Below are 22,521 nucleotides of genomic sequence, written 5' to 3' on the forward strand. Positions count from 1 at the left end.
CTACATTAACCTGTGTTGGAAGAAAAGTGCCTTGACTCCAGCAAAAGCATCCTGCTTGCCCTATAATGCACACCTGCCAGTGATATTTATTCTGGTTCACTGCTTGCAATGTTACAGCAGAACAAGAAAATTTAAACTCATCTAGACTCCCTGAGAAATGGAAACAATAAAACAGCCCTACCTACAGAGCCAGACATAATCTCAGCACTCCTGTCCCCAAATGCAACGCTACTCGGTAGACTGAAAAAGGAAGGAGAGCAGACTCTAAGTTAGTGCCTCCCCTTTCCCCAGGGGCTTCTTGGATTTACGAGGCCTGCATCTGGTACAAGGCTCCAAGCATGCGTGTACCAGGAGAGCAATGCTAGTCTTAAGGCTGCAGTAAGGGCCCAAAAGTCCAAACAGCCTCTGGCCAGTCCATATGGCCCTCTGAGTGGAGCAATGGCCACAAAGAGTAGATTCATCTGGTTCACCAATATCAGAAGGGCAACGGGATCAGCCCCAGGCAAGAGACCTGATGCCAGGATTCTCAGTGCTTCCCAGAGTGAGAGGCTTACTGATCCAGACCTGCTCAGGTGAAGGAGACATTAACACGGAAGAAGCGAGTTAATGAGAGCATTCAGGCAGGGTGAAAGTACACTCTCGAGGACCTGGTTTATGAAGCAGATGTTATGACAGCTGTGAGAAATTCTGTGGGGTTTGAAAAAAAGGTGATACCTTATGTGTTTAAGGTAACAGAACAACTCCCCTGGCGTGGCAACCTCCCAGATCCTTCTCTAAGGAAGCACCTGCTTTCGTGGCCAGATTGCCGCACAGATCGACAGTGTTCAGTAACAATTCTGCCCTTCCATTTCTCCCCATCTGGGGAAGGAGGAAGAAGAGTGAAAGGAAAAAGTAAATAAAATAAACTTACTCAATACTTTCTGGGGTTCCGGTAAGTACACAGGGCCTCTCTGGAATCCCAGAACTCTCTATAAGAAGAATCAAGAAGATGAGGTGTGTTGGTGGGCATCAGGCAACCGTGCACCTTCGCCTCTGTGTACGGACTGTCTCTCCGGGCTGGTTCCTAAACCAGCCCCACAGAAGGCCCGGCTCCCAGAGAAAGACAGCTTGCTTCCACTTGTGGAGAGAATATCAAGCTGGTAGCTCCACCCTAGATTCTCCAAATGAAAACAAGTCCTGCAGGGGAAGCTGGGAGGACGCAGCAGAGGTCTCTGAGTTGGTCCTGATTACCAGCCTCAGCTTCACATCTGACCCGCTTGCGTGCTAGTAAGTGCCAGTCACTCAACCCGCTGCTCCTCAGTCTGTCCATTTGCAGTGTAGTTTAATGGTTATCTGTCTGCAGTTCTGAGGCACACTCGTAAGGAGTTTAATGGCATGCACATCAGAGTTATGACCAGTAATTGCATGAACACTTCAAGAGAACAGTGACACCCATGTGGAACTGGTTCCAGGCCATTTGACAAGAGAGGAAAAAAATCTTACTTTCCAACACCACACACGACGCTTTATTTTGTTCCTAAAAACAACTGCCTCTGAAAACTCATATTCAAAAAAAATTAAAGAGAAATAGCTAACAGCAGTAACTGCTTTCAAGACACTGTACTAAGTATCTTTCAAAATGACAAACACTTCTGTGGTCGAATGTCCTCCAAATCCCATCCTCTGCTGTGGAAAGAGGTCAAACTCAGATGATGAAACTTAGAAACGAAAGTAAAAACTCTTCTTCCTCAGTCTGTCTCTCTCCATATCACATGGTCAAAATGCACCAGGCTGGGAAAGGTCCTGAGCCGTGTTTAACACGTGCTAATTTAGCCAGAACCTTCAGATGGCCTCTTTCCACAAAGGGCAGGGACGGTCTAATCCAGGGGAGCCGGCGAGCAGTCCCCAGGCATGAGCCCAGAGCCCCAGGTCTCGTCCAGGCCCCACTATGTCTGGCATAACATTCTGGTGCAGAAAACAGAGGTCCTAGACCAGCAGGTGTTTGGGAGGGGCCACACCGGGCCCAGAGCTGCAGAGGGTCTCCCCAGAGGCCAGACGGGCGGCATCATCTCTGGGCCCACTTTGGCTCTGGTTTTTCTGGTTCTCAACTGGGAGGTCAGCTCCAAAAGTGCAAGGAAAACAGCAATCACATATACTTACCCAAGCCCCTAAACTTCTAAGCAACAAGCAAAGGTACTAAATATGAAAAACTCTGTAAAAAAAAAGACTGATTTCTACCAAACTGAGATCTATGAAAAAAAAAGTAGCCCTTACCCGAGGCAATCTGAATTTTGCAACCAGATTCTGCTTGAATCCGTGAAATCTGCTCACCTCCCCGGCCGATAACTGAAACAAATTAAACAGGGTGAGAACATGCCCCCTTCATTCCATATTTAACCACACATGTGTGACAATTAATTCAGCAAACATTCACACTTCGCTCACAGCACAACAAATCAGGTTGGCCTCAGTGAGCCCACAGGAACTGCATGTGAAACACAGCCAACGACATGGGGTTCTCTAGCTGAAGTGGGGGGGGGGACCCAGGGCCCAACCTTCCGGTCTCCCCCTCAGCCTGGAGAGTCCTGCAGTGCTCCGGGGCTCTAGAGAACATGATGTGCGGAGCATTCTACCATGGGTGACACTCCCACTGAGAGATTAAAATGAAAATAAGGAACAGAAATGAGGGAAAAGTAGATAATGTGGATACTTACTAAATCCAACCATTTTATCAGGCACTTTGAATTCTTCTGTTATTACTGCCCTAAAAACAAAGAACATTTTGGAAAAATACACAGAATAAAGAATTCTGCAGTCATTTTAGGTCCCCCAAATTTCCCATATTGGCAATGTTAGAAGATAAAGGCTTAAAAGAAATCATGCCAATTTGGCTAACAAGCCCACAACCATCCACAAAGACTGTCATCTAATGAACCCTTTGGTCCATCACTCCTTGAAGAGATCCAAGCCTCCCCTTTCCTTGTGTCAGAGGAGGAAACCTCTATTTTTTTCATTAAACCATCAACTAACTGCACTAACCACTGCCTTTTCTTCCTACAGCTACCCTCAGTATTGCTGAACACCTGAAGATCCTCTGGGGAGTGGGGAGTGTTTTAAGACTTCTATTCAAGTCTCCCTAGATGAAGAGGGACAACTACTCTTCAATATTCCTTGTTTCCCTTATCTTTTTATTGCTTTCTGGCCTCCCTCTAATTTATCTGCCTTTTAGGGTGAGACGTCCCAAATGGAACCGGTATCCAACCGAGGCCTAATCAGTGCTGACCAGTACAGAATAATTACCATGCTTACTTGGCAACGTACTTCTGTTAAATGCTACCCCATCCATTACGTGCTTTTTTTTTTTAAAAAAAACCAACTATTGCACTGGCTCTTTCAAACAACTCTTCAAATTTGCTGTATGGTGTATTGTGGACAATATCCAATTTGCCCGACACCCCAGAAAGCAATTAAATCTAAACATTTACCTTAGGAGGAAGCTAAATGCAAGCAGTTTTTTTTTAAAAAAAAGGTAAGCATTTTTAAACATCTCTCACACAGCCGGATTTTTACCCATCATGGAAAGCAATGAATAAGTGCATGTTTTCAGGGAAAGTGCAGCACTTAGAAGAAATGCAGTATCATAAATAGCACTGCCACTGTATCATTCTGATGTGAGCAAACAGTCTTCTTGTGTTTATACCCTCAGATTACATATGCACAGGGATTCTCTCTACCTCTTGGGATATCCAAATTCACACCGAAATCAGGCAATTCCCAGCTTCCTAATCAGTAAGAGTGTGGCTGTTAACGCCAAGGCTCGGCTGGCCTAACAGTAGGTCGTACAATAGACGGGGGGTCCCTGCTGGGATGTTTCCTGATGGTAGTGAAGGCTAACAGTGCTTCTGTATGTGTAGCCGCCAGGCTGCTGCTCACACGCAGCACAAGCTGTCTACTCTCAGGAAACAGTACTGTGGAATTTACTAGAAGGGGTTCAACACCAGCACAGCTCAAAACTCACGCAGCTCCTCAGCCCGCAGGAACAATTTTAGCAGACTCTCTTTGAGGAAAAAACGTATTAGGATAAACTGCTTTGGGCTTCCTGGAAGACAAAGCTCTATTCTAAATGCAAGGCTGAAACTGGTCTAATGCACAAAGTACAAACATTTTGGAAAGTAAAATCCTGATTAACTACGGCTTTATAGGAAAGTTACATTTGATACTGACACAACCTCATTTCAATGACTATATTTCAATTCATTAAAAAACAAAGCAAACAAAGAAACAATAACTAAAAAACCCCAGAATAGATCTTTTGGTTATCTGATGCCTGGTGATTTCTAGAAACTCCTAAACATTTGCATAGAACACAAGAGGATACAACTGTATCATTGCTGGTGAACGTTAAGGATAACATGTTACAGTAACAAATACACAGCATAAAATTTCACCCCTTAGGGAAGAGAAGCCTTCCTGGCGGTTTCCTGTATATTTTATCCTTTTTTGAATGACAACATTGTGACCACAAATATTCCATCTTACAGACTGGTCTTTTTAAAGCCCAGAGGTCTTTGTCTCTCACTAAATCCTCAGTGTTTAAGGGAACTCTGTGAGGGGAAACTAAGGAAGGGAGTCAACCGGGCAGCCATCCAAGGTTCTGCTGCCAGGCCTCTCACTACAGTGGGGGGACCTGGGCTCCCACCTCCCAGACCGTGATGACTGGAGCAACACAAGCTCCATCTTGTGAAAGCCCAGCAAGTCACACTTCTTCAGCACAGCTTTGCTCAAGCGAAGAGGTCAGGGTCCATAAAACAAATGCTGGGAAAACCATCCAGCCAGGAGGACAATTCTCACATTCTCTACTTTTAAATTCAACGTATGTGGGCAGAAAGAGCAGCGCCAACATCCCAGAAGTCTTCTAAGTTTACACAGGATAACGGCTGCGTTTTAATACCTTGTATTAGTTTATCCTTTCAGCTTACACTGTCTTGGAAAGGACTACAAAAAAAGTTGAGTCTTAAGGAAATCTAGCCCATGTTTTTTCACACTCTCAACCTCTGACTTTCTAACACTCTAGTACAGATGGTGGATCAATAAACAATTAGAAATGATCAATAAATAATAAAACATAACCCACTGCTTACCTTTGATGTACCAAGGCCCCTAACTGGTTACCTACTGTGGCAAAGAGAAAGAGAAAAGAAAAATCAAAGCATTAGCACGGATAAACTAACTTCATCCTTACACGAGTTCTTACCGTTTCGGGGGGGGGGGGGGAAGAAAAAGAAAGGCAGAAAGAAAGCAAACAGTAATTTAGGCTCAGTGGCTGAAATGAATGTGTTATATAATATGAAACAGGAGGGGACGTTGTGATCAACACAGTCTCTAACCCAGTGTCCAGCTGAACGCAGGATAAGAAATTGATCTGTGTGTCCACATGCTGAGAGGCCTGGGAGAAAATCCTGCTCGCCTAAATCCCTCTCTCTTCCTACCTCCCTCCTGCTTGGGATCCAGACTCAATGTAAAGATGGCGAGGGTCCCTTCTTTCTCTTCCGAAAACAAATGAGAAGATTTAGCCTCCCAGCTCAGAAGCATTGTTAAAGACTGCTCCGTGGCAGCTGCAGTCACTGAGAAAGTGCACATATGTTCCCGCCGGCCACGCCATGGGGCACCCCCTCCGCTCTCCCTACCCTCTCAAGAGCATGAGCATCTCAAGGAGAGGGTCTGGCCTCCTCCCTCCCCGGGCCTTTTCGCTGAGCCACCACTGCCGTCTGTATACAGCGGACACTAAGAGTCAGCAACCGCCTTTCAAGCCCATTTCACAGAGACAACGGTGCCCAACAGGCTCTAATGATGAAAACCAACTCTGCAATCATATCCCCACAACACCATTTTATCTACGCTTTTTGTTCGTTTCTCCTCTTTCAGCTATTGATGAGTGTCTCCACCAGCCATCAGCAAAAAATGATTCTGTGGTGTTTCCCTTTTGGAAAATGCAGCCCAAGAAACACGGTCAGCAGACAACAAAAAAGTATAAATCCTAACTCTCTTATAAGGAATTGAATGAATCTTACAATATGCTAACAAGAGCTTTCAAAAATATGTCTCTGGGGAAAGTTATAAGAAGGACAGATATGCGATAAGTGGGGAAGGATCAATTACATCAACCTCAGAACAAAGACTGAAATGGTTTGACATCCGAAATCTAGGTCTCCAATATAGTCTTCTTTCTGCTTGAACTTAACCCTGTCATTCTCTGACCGGGGAGGAGCTGGTCATAAAACGACAAAGGAAAAGAAACCAGATCATGATGTTTTAAAAGAAGAATAAAAAGCACGGAGAAGCATGCTAGCAAAAAGTACACGAAGCTATTGAGTCAATACCACATTTCTCCCGGATCAACAGCAACACAATGGTCTACAGCCAAAATATTGACATTACGTACTATTAACCTGCTTATCTCAGGGATAACAGAATTGTTTTTTACTGAATCTTAAAATTTTCTTTTTGCATTTCCAGTTTGAATATGACAAACGCCCTCACCTGGGATAGGCAGTGTTCATGGTTCCCATTCCACGTGAAAAGTGGACATTGTGAGAGGGGACGCCCACACTTAGGGCAGTGGGTATGAAAACAACACACTGAAGGAGAAGGTCCACGACAGAGGGCTACTGAGTGTGGCTGGCCCCGTGTTTCTATTTAAGGGTCAAGCTCAGCTTCCCTGCTTACTGTCAGAATTCTTCTCTTACGGGTAAAGAATCCAGGGAAGACAGAGGAACTAAAATGTCCTGAAATGATGCAAACACAGAAGGGAGGTGCCCAGTCCCCAAATGCGGCAACGTGGCGGGACCTTGGCTCCTGGTCTCCTGTGCTGTTTGGTAAGAGGTGTCAAAGGGCTGATGATTTTCTGATATTTCAGCCAGAAAAGCCGCAGAAACACAGTCAAGGGCTACACTACCATAAAGAACTTCATGAGATTCACAAGAACATTCAGAGGGCTCGTGGTCAAAAGCCATTTGAAATTTTGTGCTCATCAAAAAAAGGAAATTCCTTTCTGTTGGCAAAGTACGTGTGACGGGTGTCACGCACACCGTATCATTTCTGACAGCCAACTGCTTTGCTGCCAAGTGGAGGTGCCTACAGAGATCGAAAATAAAAGTGCACACACCACTATCCCACAAATAGACGGACTGCTGAGAGCAACACACAGCACCGAAGAATGAAATCAAATTCAAATCCAGATCCAACTCTTTGAGCTGGTGGACTCTTAAGCGGGCAAATCGTCTCCCTCCTCCATGCAAGTGCTATAGCCTGAGGCTGCAACGCCATTTAAAGTTTCATTCCCTTCGGAAACATTCCCATTTGATGCCTAAAAATGAAAACCAGCAGTTAGATGAGGGGCACTGGGCACTCATACAGCAAACCGCTAACGTCCGACTCCACGAATAGGGGCTTCTCTGCGTCTTCAGGATGAAAAGGGTCAGGCGAGGGAGGCAATGGCAACGCCTATCAAGCTCAATTTATGGTAACTACCGTCATTTACTGTAAAAAAGGAAAAGTGCTGAATAAAATCAGTCCTATTTCCTGTTAATGGCACCTGCTGGTCGACCACGGTTCAGCCTGCCTCCAAAGTTCCCCTCGGCGCAACACGCGCAGGTGTGGTTCTCATGTATCCTGCGCGCTGTGTAATGGAAGGCCGCCCGGGCGATGGCAAGATGAGCTTCCTAGAGAAAATATTCACGCTACAATATGAGAAATCCTTTCTGAAGAGTAACCCTCTGCCAGTTTCAAGCATGATCTTTGAAAAAAATAAGGCACTGGACACATTTTTTCCCCATTAGTGAGGAGGAAAAAAGTCTCCATTTTCTTCCCCCCAAAGAAATGCTATCAAAATATCACTGGGGAACACACCCAGCTTTATAATACACAACAATCTTAATGGTTACCCCCTCCCACTCCCCTTCAAAAAGGCTCAAAGGACCAAAGCGTCCGTCATCCCAGTGCAGACAAGACCTGGGATGCACAGAGCAGCAGACCTGCGGCAGGTGAGCAGGCAGGTCCGGAGAGGAAGTGCCGGCAGTTCTTATGTGACCCATGACCAGCAGAACAAAGCAATAAACCAAACCTTCCTCTTCAGTCTCTGAACACAACCCTCCTGCGCCCGTGCTTGGATTCCAGTCTCCGCGACTCTTGACTGATGCCTTTCCAAGCCCCGGTTAAGGTCAGTGAGACTTGCAGTCAGCTGCAGGGACATCTGCAGTTTCCAAGGCATTTTTTAAAAGCTTTTCTGCCAAGGACAATACGAAGGCTTCCTGTGTTCTAAGGCAGCAGCCCCCATCCCAGAGCCACAACAAACTGACACACTTAGCTCAGCTCTAAGTCCCTAGACGCATAATCTCTAACTCATTTGGCAAATTATTATTTTTTAAAGGCGAGAGTAAATCCAAGTTTATCTCAATAATGTCACTTCCACTTGCAGTTGACATGCTCTGCGAGTGGAAGACCACCACTAGCTTCAAAGGGCGCTCCTCTAGGTGCCTCACCTGCAAGAACCCACTTAGTCCTACAAGAGCCCTGCGAGGCAGATGCTGTCACTACCCGTCCCATTTGACCGATGGAGGCGCGATCACACCCAAGCCCTCAGAAAAGGGCACAGGTGAGCGAGTGCCCGTGCCCACGTGACCTCTGAACCGTCATGCCTTTCAGGCGCTGGGCACTGTGCCGGGTCCGGGGCGTGAAATGGTGAACGAGGTCATCTTTGCCTTCAAGGTGAGAGTCTCATGGGGAAAGCAGCAACCTACCCTGGTCTCCAGGAGTGCAGAGGTGTTAGGAACCCCACCTGCACCCCTCCCCAGTTCCAGTGCCCACCCAAGGGTCTCGGGAGAAAAATTAAGAGGAAAAATAAAGGGTATGATACTTGTTTACAGTACTGTGCCTTATTTTCATTTCATCCAGCGGCTATGAAATCAATTTAGGGGGTCACGACCAGCTTTATTAAAAAGTGAAATAGAAAACTGAAGGGACCATGGATACTAAGGGTATGTATTTCATAAAGTTTTAATTTCAATTACACACGTGATTTTAGTATGTGTGTAGTCACTAGTTCTGATGGAGGGAGATATGAGTATTTCTTACATTGTAAGTAGTATTTTAAAAGTGTGAAAATCACTTCTTACGATCCTGATGATAATTTCATGAGGTAAATATTATCTCCATTTTACAGGTGAGGAAACAGACTTAGAGAAGTAAAGCAAGCTGCCCAAAGCCACACAGCTAATAACACGCAGAGCTGGGATTCAAACACCAAACTCAGACTCTGGAGTCTCCATTCTCAAGCATTCCCTATTACAGCACATGAGACAGGGACCCAGTTTCAAGTCTTCCTTCTGCCACTTATCAGGTACCCGCCCTTGGTCAAACCACTTCTCCAGACACCTCTACAATAAGGAGTTCAGGCTCCAGGGCTCCTTCCGGCCTCTTCTTATTCTGTACGGGCCCTCCCACCACTCTATCTCTAAACCCTGGCGATCACTAATCTATTTTCCGTTCCAAAAATGTCATGTAAGTGGGATCATACAGTATGTAACCTTTTGGGGTTGGCTTTTTTCACTCAGCGTAATTTCCTAGGGATCCATCCAGGTGGCTGCAGGTATCAACAGTCTGTTCCTTTATACTGCTGAGTAGTATTCCATGGAGACCATAGAGGTACCAGGTTGTTAACCAGTCACCTGCTGAAGGACATCTGGGCTTCAGTTTGGGGCTATTATGAATAAAGCTGCTATGAAGATGTGTGGGCAAGTTTTTGTGTCAACACAAGTTTTCTTTTCTTGGGGATAAATGCCCAGGAGTGTAACCATGGCCTGAATGGTAAGTGCATATTTAGTTTTGCAAAAAGCTCATCAGGGGGCTTCCCTGGTGGCGCAGTGGTTAAGAATCCGCCTGCCAATGCAGTGGACACAGGTTCGAGCCCTGGTCCAAGAAGATCCCACATGCCGCGGAGCAACTAAACCCGTGCGCCACAACTACTGAGCCTGTGCTCCAAATCCCGCGTGCCACAACTACTGAAGCCCACGCACCTAGAGCCCGTGCTCCACAACAAGAGAAGCCACCGCAATGAGAAGCCCGCGCACTGCAACGAAGAGTAGCCCCCGCTCGCCGCAACCAGAGAAAGCCCACGCACAGCCATGAAGACCCAACGCAGCCAAAAATAAAAATAAAAAGTAAATAAAATTAAAAAAAAAAAAAGCTAATCAGGTGGTTTTCACATACAGCCAGGGTCAAGAACCACTCTGGGTCATATATTCCCTAAAAGAATTTTGAAAAACTATGAAACCCTTTTGATTTGACAATTAAGTTATTTTCCTAGGTTAATGGGTGCAAATAATATATCAGGTATTGCACATGGCTTCAGTTATATCTCTGCTGCAACACTGATACTGCAGATTTAGCTCACTTGTTTTCATGGAAGATGTCTACGATTTCATCTACTTGGCTAAGCCAACTGTCAAACCAACCAGTCAGATCATACTCTGCCAGGAAAAAAAAACTCACTTCCCTTTTCCAACTCACACGTGTTAATATGCACTCACGTGACAACTCACTTCTGAATTACAATCCTAAAACGGACGGGTCAGGTGGAAGGGAGGAGGGGACAGCGTGAGCCTCTGCCATGAGCTGTTACCTGGATAAAATAAAAATCTTCTTACCAAGACTCTCATGCTTTTATCGTCTTGGGATTCCCCACTCAGGATCCCGGACTCACCCCTCTTGAGGCAGTTGAGGATTTCACCGCTCTTGGTGACAAACCGCCATAAACTAAAGAAGGGTGATGTGAAAAGGGGCGTGGAAAGGAGTAGGCCCACGTGGCATCCCCAGCAGAGACACAATTCTCAGATCCATTTTAGGGGAGAGGGTGCACAGAAGCGTAAGAGCTGGAGAAGGATCCCGTGAACCTGTCCACACCCACCTAACCCTGGGAGGACATCATGCACCCCGGCTTGAAGACTACTGCTTGACAACACCCCTGATTTACTTTCCCTACTTTGTAAAAGGCAGATCTTCCCCCACCCCCTCCAACCCTCAGGGACCGGCTTTTAGTCTTGGCTCTTCACCCCTGCAGCATCATTATTACCCCCCATACGGGCAGAGTATGAGCATCTCTGAGATGCGTTTTTCTCTCCTTCCAAAGCAGAGGCTCTGGCCCTCGCAGGCTCCTGCCTGAGGTGGTGCAGGCTCCATGCCCGCAGCTGCAGGCACGCCGGCCCTCGCCACTCCCGAGCACGGGCACCTCTCATCCCCCTTCTCTCTCTGAAAGTCTGGAATTTAAAACATTCTTTCCTCCTCACTCTTTTTTCCTCCTTCTCCTTGCCCTATGCCACAAGTGCTGAAATAAAACTTGGAAAGGACCATAGAGATATTCTATTCCGATGTTCCTGTAAATCATTAATTTGGTAGTACCCCTAAAAATTCTCCTTCCTTCATTCCACAAGACGACCAGAAAGTGTGGTAAATCTAAGATGGTATTACGTAAGTATCAAAGTCTCTGGTAGAAAAGGCAGGCATATTTTCAAAGTCACTAGCATAACACTCCCTGCCCCCCAACCCCGACCCTTTGCAATGGCAGGAATGGTGCTTTATGCACCCCAAGTTCTGATTTTGGTGCCACTCTTTACAGATTAGACAGGAAGAGAGTGTGGTCTGTTTGAACTAAAAGAGCTCAAGGGGACGTGATTACCTAAAACTCTCCCAGAGTAAAAAAAAAAAAAAAAACTGGAGAAGATGCTTTCATTGCCCCTCGAAATATGGCGGGGACAATGGGAAGAGTGCCTTTTCCATCTGTCAACCAGCTCTACGTAAACAGTAGAAACCACTTGTTTTCTCCAACAGTCAAGACAGAGAGTGGAACCTGAGACAAGGAGATTTGTTTAAGGAAATGAGGGGAGTGGGGACCCTCTGTACACCTTCCTAACTGACGATTAAGCAAGTATTAGAGTTAATCATTTGACAAGGCCAATTTGAGATCAGAGGTTGGCAAACTACGCCTGAGGGCCAGCTTTCCACTTCTGTAAACAACCAGTTATTGGGACACAGCCATGGTCATTTGTATACGTACTGTCTAAGGCTGCTTTCGAGTGCCAATGGCAGAGCTGAGTGGGTGGGACGGAGACCATACGGCCTGAAAGCCTAAAATATTTACTACGTGGCCCTTTAAGAAAAAGCCTGCCGACTTCTGATTTAGATGAAAGTTAAACTTGCGTTTCTACATCAGTGAGCTAATACTACTCTCTTAAATCTGGAGCTTCCTTTTCACACAATTTCCTAAATGCTATCATAGGATACACGGAGGGAGAACTCAGGTATCAAGCATTTATTCACTCACTGCATGAGGTAGGTAGGGAAATAAACTGTCTTTATGATCATGGCACGTGGAATCTGGTAGGAGAGGGACGTGACGTTCCCGTCACCTGCAGAATAAAGAAGATGAAATGCGCCCCAAGGAGGGGACAAGTGAACTGCTGTCGAAGTTCAGAGCAGAGTGCCATTTATTATTTCCCGATGAGGTGGGCGTGTGAGAACGGGAGGAAGAGGGGGAGCAGGGAGGGAGGAAGGAGTAAAGCGGACGAAGGAAACGAAAGAAGGGAGGGGCACCCTGAGAGGGCAGGCGAGCGGGGCACTGAAGAAAGTCAAAAGGTGAGGATGAGAACAGGTTGCCAGGAGGGAGTCACATCACATCCGAGACTGAGCGTGAGCAGGAGTCAGTCAGGTAAAGGGCTGGGATGGGGGAAGTGTCTCTGGAAGAGCAAAGAGAAGGAAGCTGACTAGGCCGCTGCAGAGTGCAGAACGGGGGAGCGAGACTGGAAGGGCAGGAGGCGGTGGCCAGGTTAGGAAGGGCTGGGCCCCCCGGTTACCGGAAGCTGCCACAAGTCATAGAGCAGAGGGATGGAACTGGTTCGATGGGCTCCAGCAGAAGCATGAAGAAAGTACTGGATGGAACCACTGTCACACCAAGACCAGCAGGGAGCTTCTCGAATCCGTAGGGTGCACCTCAAAAACTGTGAGAAAGCGTGGGTGCCAAGACGGAAGATGCTGACAGTGAAAATGACCTGACCCAGGGTGGGAGGGCAGCAGGATGACTGCTCTTCCCAGATCAGGGACCGAGGCAGGCTCTGGACGCTGGGTGCAAAGCTCCTGCTGGGTTCCAGGTGAGCTCATGAACTGGCAGCTTGACGGACAACTCACCACTGCCTTGGAACACAACTAACCCAAATCGCTTTCTACATCAGAACACAACGAACTCAAATCGCTTTCCTCCTGTTTTACTGCCTAGCACTTTAAAAAATCCTCCCATTCATACACGTGTTTGCACATCTCCATGTCCTGAGTAAGCCCTATGTTAAGGTTCTTTATGGTTGACTTAAGAGTTGAAGTACCTTTAAACAGACCCAAATAACACCTCCAAAAACTTCTAGGGGACTGAACTTTAACCTCCCAGCGGTCAAAGAACCTGGCTTCACGGGAAAGTCTGCAAGTTCATATTGCTAAAGAGGTGATCTGATGAATGTCCCTCAAAAAATCCCAAGCCAAAACAAAGAAAAAACTGCAAAGCCCTCGGAAATCTTTATTGCTAAGAAAAAAGTGCCGGCATTCCTGCTTGTTGTTCGTCTCTGCTTTTCTAAACTTTCATCTCACAAACAGCAAGCCTGTGACCCTTAGAAAGCTGTTGGGTAAACACGAACATCACTTTCCTTGACAGGGTCTGTTTATCCACATATTTATTCAAGAGAACAGAACTGGCCCAGTGACCTCACCCCTGTCAGGAGACAACTGACAAGAGGCTGGGGCAGGCCCCAGATGCCCAGCTCTCCTTAAGGTCCACAGCAAATCTCAAACTCTACACAAAGAGACCAACTTGGAGAAAAACAAACAATTTGTGTAATTCTGTTATTTAAACAGAAGAGAGGATTAACTTTATCAAACCGTTATGTAGAACGTAAAAGGCATGAGAGAAATTTCTCATACTTCAAAAACAGTCTGTCGTCATGGTAAAACACAGGCCTGGGGATGACAGGAGACGCGGTTCAAGGCGGAAAGGGTCTCCCTCGGTTCTTTCCTACTAAAGGAGACTTAATATTTGGGGGGAGGAAAGAGAAAAAGTGTATTTATTCTCTAATCACAAGAACTTAGTCCCCCAAAATGCAAAAAATTATGGTTCTCAAAAAAAAAAAAAGGTGACGATACACATATAATAATGAACTGGAGTTTCAAGTGAGACTCTGGACTGACTGGTGACTTAACGAGCAACATTCTTTCAAATGGGTGTGCAAAGGATTAATGGGAGAAAAAAAGCCTGCAAGATGCCAGAGGTTTCATTTGCAAATTTTCAGGCATTCATTATGCAAAGGACATAGTGATACTCTTCTCTGTGGGCACAAGTTTTACACTTCAACTCCACACGGTGGGTGAAAACAAGGCTGAGAGTTGTGGAATGTATTGATCTCAATTTCTGGAAATGGTGGGCCAGAGAGACACACTGTCCATTAATGAGACATATGCTCAGAGCCAGACAACTTACTGTTATTTTTATATTGATGTCCCATAAGAGGAACTGAAACATGATTGCCCCGAAAAGGTAAAAAAGGTAGCTTTGCATGACAGCTTTTTGCTAAAGCAAAAATGTAGATAATGCAATCACTCATGTTTGGTCTAAGAAATCACTAATGCCAATCAAATATAAGATGATCGCAAGATACCGTTTCAGAGTAGCAGTGTAAATGTTCACCTTAGTTCCAGTGGCCCTGTGGTAGATTTTCTGTGAGTGACCATAAACATTAATAATATTTTTAAATAGACAAGAACTTTTACACCCAAATTGCGGGTTGTTCCATTAAAATCTGCACCGTGTGAGTCTATATAATTATTCCAAAAAGGTTCCCACTTACAAAAACGATGGCGATCTCTCTTTTAGAATCTCCAAAGAGACCAGAGCAATTAGTCATGCCAAACTACATTTTTTCTATGAACATAAAACATGCACTTTTTTTTGGGAAAGGAGATTACAAAATATATACTGTTGTATACCTTGACTGTTTTTCACTTAATAAGGTATCACAGAAATATGAACACACATACGTGGCTGGGTACATATGCAGATTGAGGACAGGAAGAGAAGACACTGGCCCACCCACTACGTGCATATTCACGTGCCATCTAGTGTATTTCAGAATCCCTTTTACAGAGCTACTTTGTGGGAGATGAAATATGATAAAGGAAGTCCAAGTTCTCTGCAGAAACACATCTGATACTCTTTGCCAAAGTGCTGGTAATGACGCACTTCTAAGTGGTCTCAAATTCTTTTGGGGATGAGTAGGGTATATCAACAAACCAATGAAATAAACGAAGAATGAATGAAAGAAAAATGGATGCTGCTAGAAAGAGCCTGTTATAAATGGGAATGGTGGAAAAAACCCAGCAGATAAACGGAAAAAAGGTCATCACTCCCCTTTCCTTTCTTTAAGGTCAGTATGTAGCCACAGCCTCCACAGGGCCATGCACCAAATCTCAGCTTTTCTTTGGAGGAAAGTGGGAACTTCAATTCCCACGTGTGCACTGAGGAATAACTGAGGGCTAAATCAAGCAAAACTCTCGAATCAGTCCAATTATTTCCAAGCTGATGCTCGAAGACTGTCTTTTACCTTACAGCCCAGCCGAAAAGACTTCCCGTATTATCAAGGCAATAAGAACTCAAATACCGTAGAACTGCTGAGGAAAATCATCTTAAATACTTCCCCACAAGCATTCTTCTTCAGAGAGTGACGCTGGAGAAAGCTGTTAAGGAAATGGCTGACACAGACTCCAACTTAACTGGCAGGTTCACTACCACCTGAAAGGCAAAGATATTTACAGCAACTTACCTCCATCATCCAAGGGCCGTTTTTGTACTCCATAGCCATACACTGAGGGGTCCACTAGAGGTGTGGAATTATTCAAGTGAGGAATTGAATCAATTTTAGCAGCAATCTACAGAGAGAATCAGATTTAAATACTCAGTAACAAATCATGGCTCCATCGAGGGAGAAAGACAAGAGTCTTCTTTAAAGGGCTGTTACCCCATTTCTCCCCCCGACGGAGATTAACGTAAAGCAATGTTGTGACAGGACATGGACTCTGCACTATTAACTGAGTTCCCTTTTGGTCTTAGTAATAATGTGTATTTAGAAATGATACTTCCAAACATGTGTCTTCTACAAGCAAATTTTCAAGTCATCACTTAAAATGTATACCACATTTTAAGGAAAAAAGCAGGCCAAGAATATGAAGAACTTTGTTCAAGGTTTCAGCACAGGATTCCCTTAAGGAACAAATTCCGCAGCAATATTTAAAAGGCCATGTTTGCTCAAATGTTGACAGCTCTTTAGGTATATATTCGTCCTATTGACTTTAACCCCTATGAAGTGATGATGTGATCTACAGAAACGTAAAACAACAGGCTGCTCTTCACTGGAAGTTCAAACAGCAGGGGGATGACCATCTGTCCAGACTAGTTTGGAAGGATTCCTGTGCTGGAGAAACCGAGATAACCTCTGAGAGCTATTCTAACTTCTAACATTCATCATCAAAGAACAGAACATAGCTATTCAATTTTTCCCCTAGAAACAAATGCTATGTAGAGCTTCCTACACTTATCTGCTTTGTTTCCATTAGGAATTAAACTTGATTTTCACAATAAATTAACTCTTTGATTTAATCGAAGGAATATTTACAACTGGTCTTGATGTTAGTCCCTCAGTTAAGCCTAACAAGCAAGGGTGGATTAAGGGCAGCCAGCAGAGATGTCCCAGACCTATGTCTTCAGTGGTAGTTTTCCTGAGGTTGTCCAAATGTGCCCAGAATTCTGAGACTTTCTGGGACAACATAAATTAAACAAATAAACAACCAAAGACAATCATGATACTCAAAACCTAAGGCAGAATTTAAATGTCAGGTATCCTGGGTCAGGTCTCGTCCTTTTCATTTCCTAGTTCTGCGGTGTTGGGCAAGTCCCCTTCCTCTCTGCCTAAGATCCTCTGGGTATAATACCATCTGCTTCATAGTTTTTGAAGAGATAACAACATTCTCTGAACACAAAGGAGCTCTGTACACGAGAAAGATACCAGCCCTTCACAAATACCAGGGCTGTAAAAGAAGGCCACTCACCCAACAAGTGCTGAGTGTCTATGTCCTGGGCTCTGCAGTGAACAAGAATAAGCAGGTCCTTACTCTCCCAGAGTCGGCAGTCAGTGGGGAGTCACAGGTACACAAGCTAATCAGTAAACTGATCATTTCAGCTGGTGATAAGCATGATACTAATAAGAGAAGACAAGGACATACAGAGTCCTCAGGAGAGCTACTTTAAACAGGGTGATCAGGGAAGGCTGCTGTGAGGTGAGATGTGATCTGACACCTAAATGATGAGCAAGAGCATTCTAGGCAGAGGGAACAGCTTGTACAAAGGCCCTGAGGCAGGAGAAAGCTTGATAGGTAAGCTGACGTCACTAGAACAGAAGGAACTAGATGTGTTCCAAGGGGTGGGCAAGGGCAGTTCACATAGGGCTTCAGAGGTCAGGGAAGGGGCTTGGATTTATTCACTTATTTATTTATTTATGTTTATGTATGTATTTAGCTGCACCTTGCAGTTTGCAGGATCTTAGTTCCCTGACCAGGGATGGAGCCTGTGCCCCCCTGCAGTGGAAGCATGGAGTCCTAACCACTGGACCACCAGGGAATTCTGGGGCTTGGATTTTATATGAAGGGTGATGGAAAGCAACTACAAGGCTTAGTAAGGGGAGTAACCTGCTGAGTTATGATTTAAAAAAATGCCCCTGGACAAGGAAAATATCAATAGATTCTAAGGGGACAAGAGTAGCAGGACCATTTAGGAGGTATTCTAGGCCAGGAGTCAGCAAACCCCAGCTGGTGAACTACCTGCTTTGGTAAATAAAGTTTTATTAGAACACAGCCACACCCATTCACAGAGATCATATGGTGTGCAGAGAGAGAGAGAGAGAGAGAGAGAGAGAGAGAGAGAGAGAGAGAGAGAGAGAGAGAGAGAGAGAGAGAGAGAGAGAGAGAGAGAGAGAGAGAGAGAGTGTGTGTGTGTGTGTGTGTGTGTGTGTGTGTGTGTGTATGTATATATATGTATATATATATAAAATTTACTACCTGAACTTTTTTTTTTTTGGCCGCACCACGCGGCTTGTGGGATCTCAGTTCCCCAAAAAGGGACTGAACCTGGGCCCTTGGCAGTGAAAGTGCGGAGTCCTAACCACTGGACCACCAGGGAATTCCCACTATGGACTTTTGAAGAAAATGTTTGCCCTGTCTAGGCTACAGATGGTGGTAGCCTGGACAGGTGCTTTTTGAAAAACACTATTTTAAGTTAAATAAATAAAATACTAAGACTGCTGATAGAAACCCCATCTCTTATATTCAAATTTCAAGGCAAGTGGGCATTTGCTCTAAAACAGAATACTGTATAAATCTCGCCTAACAGCATTCTACCACCAGCTTTCAACCTTGCTCTCTGTATGTGATTTGGATAAGCTTGTGGAGGTTGGTTACTTACTTAAGATGCAAAACTTATCTTTAAGGACTCAGCTCGGGAAGCAGGCAGATTAAAAGGTGAGAACACTGCAGTGGCTTATGCCCCACCGAGACCCTTTCGTCTGCCCAATAAACTGAGCAGTAAATGGCCAATGTGAGGGTTTTCAAGATTACTGGCCCAGTTGTCTGTTTGAAGACAGACCAAAACATTGGCAAGAGACAGTAACGACGACCCCAAAACACAAGAGAAAAGGTTATGGCTATCAGTGGAGTCCCCCAGTAGTGTGCATGTCAGATCACCCTCAAAGACAGGACCCTAAATGTAAGCTCTACATATCTGGCACTCTCTCTACCCTCTTCTGATGAGACCTCTTAGCTTCCAGACCTCTTCCCTCCCTTCCAAATTAGCTCAGATGTCATTCCTGAGTCCTTGGCGTTCCTTATAGTTTATATGGTATGTTTCATATACTGCTGGAACGTAATTTTTCCCCCAAAGCTGATATGCCAGAAGTGTCACAATAGTTTTCTATTCCTAATTTTGATTAAATCAACATGCGACCTTCTAAAATGTGACTGAGGATTTCAGATTTGTTTTTAAATCATGTTTGCCTCAGGTTATCTATAATTTGGGAAATTTTCACTAAGAGAAAAGCATTACAGGATAATGGTTAAGAGGTGTAGCTCTGAAGTCAATAACTGCATTTGAACTGCGGCTAAACAAATGTTAGATGTGAGTTTAACGTTATAATATACAATTATACCATAACTTACATTGATATCACATTATATATTACAATATGCTATAAAGAAACAATGTATTCCTTTATTCATACAAATGCAGCCTTGTTCTAAGACATGATTTTAAACGCCTACTAAAATAATGAGTTAAAATTCAATGAGTGCTTACTATGTGTAGGCACTCTGCTAAGAACATTTTAAAGATGCTATCTCATTTATTCCTCATGATGATTCTTTAGGAGGTTAGTATTATTATCTTCACTTTAGGACAAGGAAAAGTGAAGCTCAGAGAGGCTGAGTGACCTGCCCAAAGTCACACATCTTATAAATGGCAGAAACAGCACTGAAGCCCAGGCCTGCCTGACTCCAGAGTCCATGCTACTGACCACAGCACTAGGCTAACTCTCTTTCCTCCACCTAATACTTTCTTAAACATAGTCACTTCCCGAGGACTTAAAACCTAATGATTTCCAGTACACAGAAGTCAAGTAATTCCTCACGTCCATAACTGACCATTCTGAACAGTAGCTGCTTAAGGGAAGTGAGGTACATTTTCAGTTAATAATGGTGTAGGCCAGAAAATAGTCACAGAAGCCACGATATTCCAGGAAAACCAAGGCCACTCCACTGCTTATCTGAAAGCAAGACCTTGAGGGGACGCTGCTACCGATTTTCTGCTACTTGATTCACTTTCCCCCCTTTCTGGGGGGAGGCAGCAAGAATGGGTTACCTCACTACCTATGCTATTTCCAGCACAGCTAATAGATGAAATATAAATCAACGTCATAGACATTTAACCTCCACTGCCAGTAGTCAGTGGAAATGTGGAGGAGCGGAGCACTGGACCAGGAATCAGTCAGGAGTCCTGGTTTTCCAGCTGGCTCTTCCGGTGTACGACCTTGGGCAAGACCTTCAGTGGTCTCGCTCCCTGTAAAATGCAGGGATGAACTAAACCAGTGTTTTCTAAAGAGTACAAAGCAATTCGGGGAGGTGCATGGATGAATGCTCAAAATATTTTAAATAAATCTAAATTTAAAATGATTTTAAAATACAAAGTAAATAGAATACTGAGGGTTCACTGATATGACAAAAGTCATAATAAAGGTGGTACACGATTCACTAACGTCAGGAAACGTGGCAATTACTTATTCCCAGGGCACATCTTTAAGTTTTGTAATCAGAGTAGCTCACCCTATAAACCCGAACAGAAAGCTGTGAATATTTCCACAACTTCACATTTAATAAAACTTTACACTAAATGGAAACAGGCAAAGCTATCTGAATGGCGGCAAGTCATCCACACGCTGATTGGGTCCATGTCATTCAACATAGTCACTGTCGATTCTAAAGCAGAGGTGAGAGCTCACACCTCCACTTAAGGAGGAGGAACCCACCCTGCCTCCCTGGAACCTCTGCTCTAAAGTCACCCAGGGTGGCCCCGCCCTGGCGAATCGACAGACTGGACTGAAAGTCTCTACTCCCCACAGCAGGAAGACGCAGTATGTGGCCAGAGCGGTCGAGCCCAGTGGCTGAGGGTGAGCAACTCTCAGAGGGCAGGTCTGGAGCCATGGCGCACAGAGGCCAGTCCTCACTGCACCCACTACCTAGGTTACTGTGAAGACGGCAGTGTATCAAATCCATTGTGCACTTACTAAGTGCCTGATGGTGCCCTCATTTCATCTTCGCGGTGACCTCAGACAGGAGCTCAATTCTGTGGGATCTGGAGCCAGTCTGCCTGGAATTGTACCCATGGGGATACCAAGATAACAATGTAAAGCACCCAGAACAACGCTGGGCACATGGCAAGGAACGAGAAATGTTTGCTAAGTTTAACCTTCTATTGAAAAATAATAAAAAATAATAAAATAATAATACAAAAAAAGTACATGGGCGAGTTGATAGCCTGAATTTTCATGTACTAAAATGCCTGTGCAACTAGCATCCGGATCAAGAAACAGAACATAACCAGCAGCCCCGAAGCTGCCTCACGACCCCTTCAGTCACTACCCACCTCCACCTCCCAAGGGTAACCTCCTAACTTCTAATGTCAGCTATTCCCAAAAAAAAAAAAAGTATCTATCTATATAGATATAGACAGATAGATATAGCCACCATTAATGATCTCCCTTTTACGGATGAGGAAACTGAGGTTTAAAGATGGTAGATAACTTATCCAAAGTCACTAAGCTAGTGATTGGCAGAACTTGAACTCATACAGACTGAATCCAAAGCCTTAATAACCACTGCACTATACTACCTCTTGGGTATTCTGCAACCATCAAATGAGAGAACTTATACGAAAGTCCTTGCCTGGCACCCAGCACAACACAAGCTCAATGAATGGTAGCTATTGCTGTCATTAGAGATGGGGCCCTGGCTGATTCTGCCCTGTTAACTGGCATTAACCAAAACAAGGAATTCTATATGTCAATCGAATAAGGTATCAGCTCTTCTTAGTAGCTTTTGCTGACAACTTCATGCCACCCACATTTGGGGAGAATTAAATACTCCCTTATCTGTTTGCAAAGCACTTTACAAACTACCTTTAAGTAGCGTGACCTCACTGAGAAAGTTGCTGGTTATACTGTCTCCCCATTACAGGGAGCTCTTTGAGGTGTGGACCTGTCTCAATCATCTTGGTACAGCCAGGACAAAGGTTCCTTGACTGGGAGCTCCAGGGATTAGCTTTAGAGAATTCATGAAGCTCCTGAAATTACATAAAACTATTTAAATATTTCTGAGGAGCGGTTCAAAGTTTTCAAGAGTCTTAAAAATGTCTATGCTCCCAAACAAGTTCAAGAACTTCCCTAATGCACAGCAATGTGTTTGGCACATAGAAAGCACTCATTAAACGTTTGCTAAAATTAAAGTGAATATGGAGAAGCCTGTCGGAAAAATGCTAAGATGACCAGCTGAGGCTCCAAGCTAAAATACTCTTCCAGCTAGGATCCCCCCTCCAAAGACCCTCAAGATGACATGACCATTAGTTTTCTCCCCTATGTCCCATCTAATTCCACCAGCATCCCTTTGATGCTTTGAAGATTCTGCTGCAGAATTCTCATTGAGATGGAAAACTACCCAACTACCTCTGCAAAGGAACCGAGTCCCTCTTAGAATGCAGAAGACATGGGTCCAAGAACTACTGCATGTATTAACTGTTTGTGTGCCTCCGAGAATACTGCTTTATCTCCCTTTGGCTTATTATTTCCAAATATAAAATGAAAATTA

At 44.6% G+C, this 22,521-nt stretch overlaps 1 protein-coding gene across 5 annotated transcripts in view; it reads right to left on the reverse strand.

The window, feature by feature from the left end:
- Nucleotides 1-22,521, reverse strand: part of FUBP3 (far upstream element binding protein 3) — a 49,663-nt gene that overhangs the window by 21,641 nt on the left and 5,501 nt on the right. For 4 of the 5 annotated variants that reach the window (XM_060154057.1, XM_060154055.1, XM_060154054.1 and 1 more), the window contains exons 2-6: nucleotides 15,888-15,993; nucleotides 5,121-5,154; nucleotides 2,694-2,743; nucleotides 2,254-2,325; nucleotides 911-968 (exon numbers count right to left, since the gene is read on the reverse strand). In XM_060154057.1, coding sequence (XP_060010040.1) covers nucleotides 911-968; nucleotides 2,254-2,325; nucleotides 2,694-2,743; nucleotides 5,121-5,154; nucleotides 15,888-15,993 — 320 coding nt within the window. The remainder of the gene's footprint in view (nucleotides 1-910; nucleotides 969-2,253; nucleotides 2,326-2,693; nucleotides 2,744-5,120; nucleotides 5,155-15,887; nucleotides 15,994-22,521) is intronic. The other variant, XM_060154056.1, reaches the window with a different exon arrangement.

The sequence above is a fragment of the Lagenorhynchus albirostris genome, chromosome 7 (genome assembly GCF_949774975.1).
Source record: "Lagenorhynchus albirostris chromosome 7, mLagAlb1.1, whole genome shotgun sequence".
Classification (NCBI taxonomy): Eukaryota; Metazoa; Chordata; class Mammalia; order Artiodactyla; family Delphinidae; genus Lagenorhynchus; species Lagenorhynchus albirostris.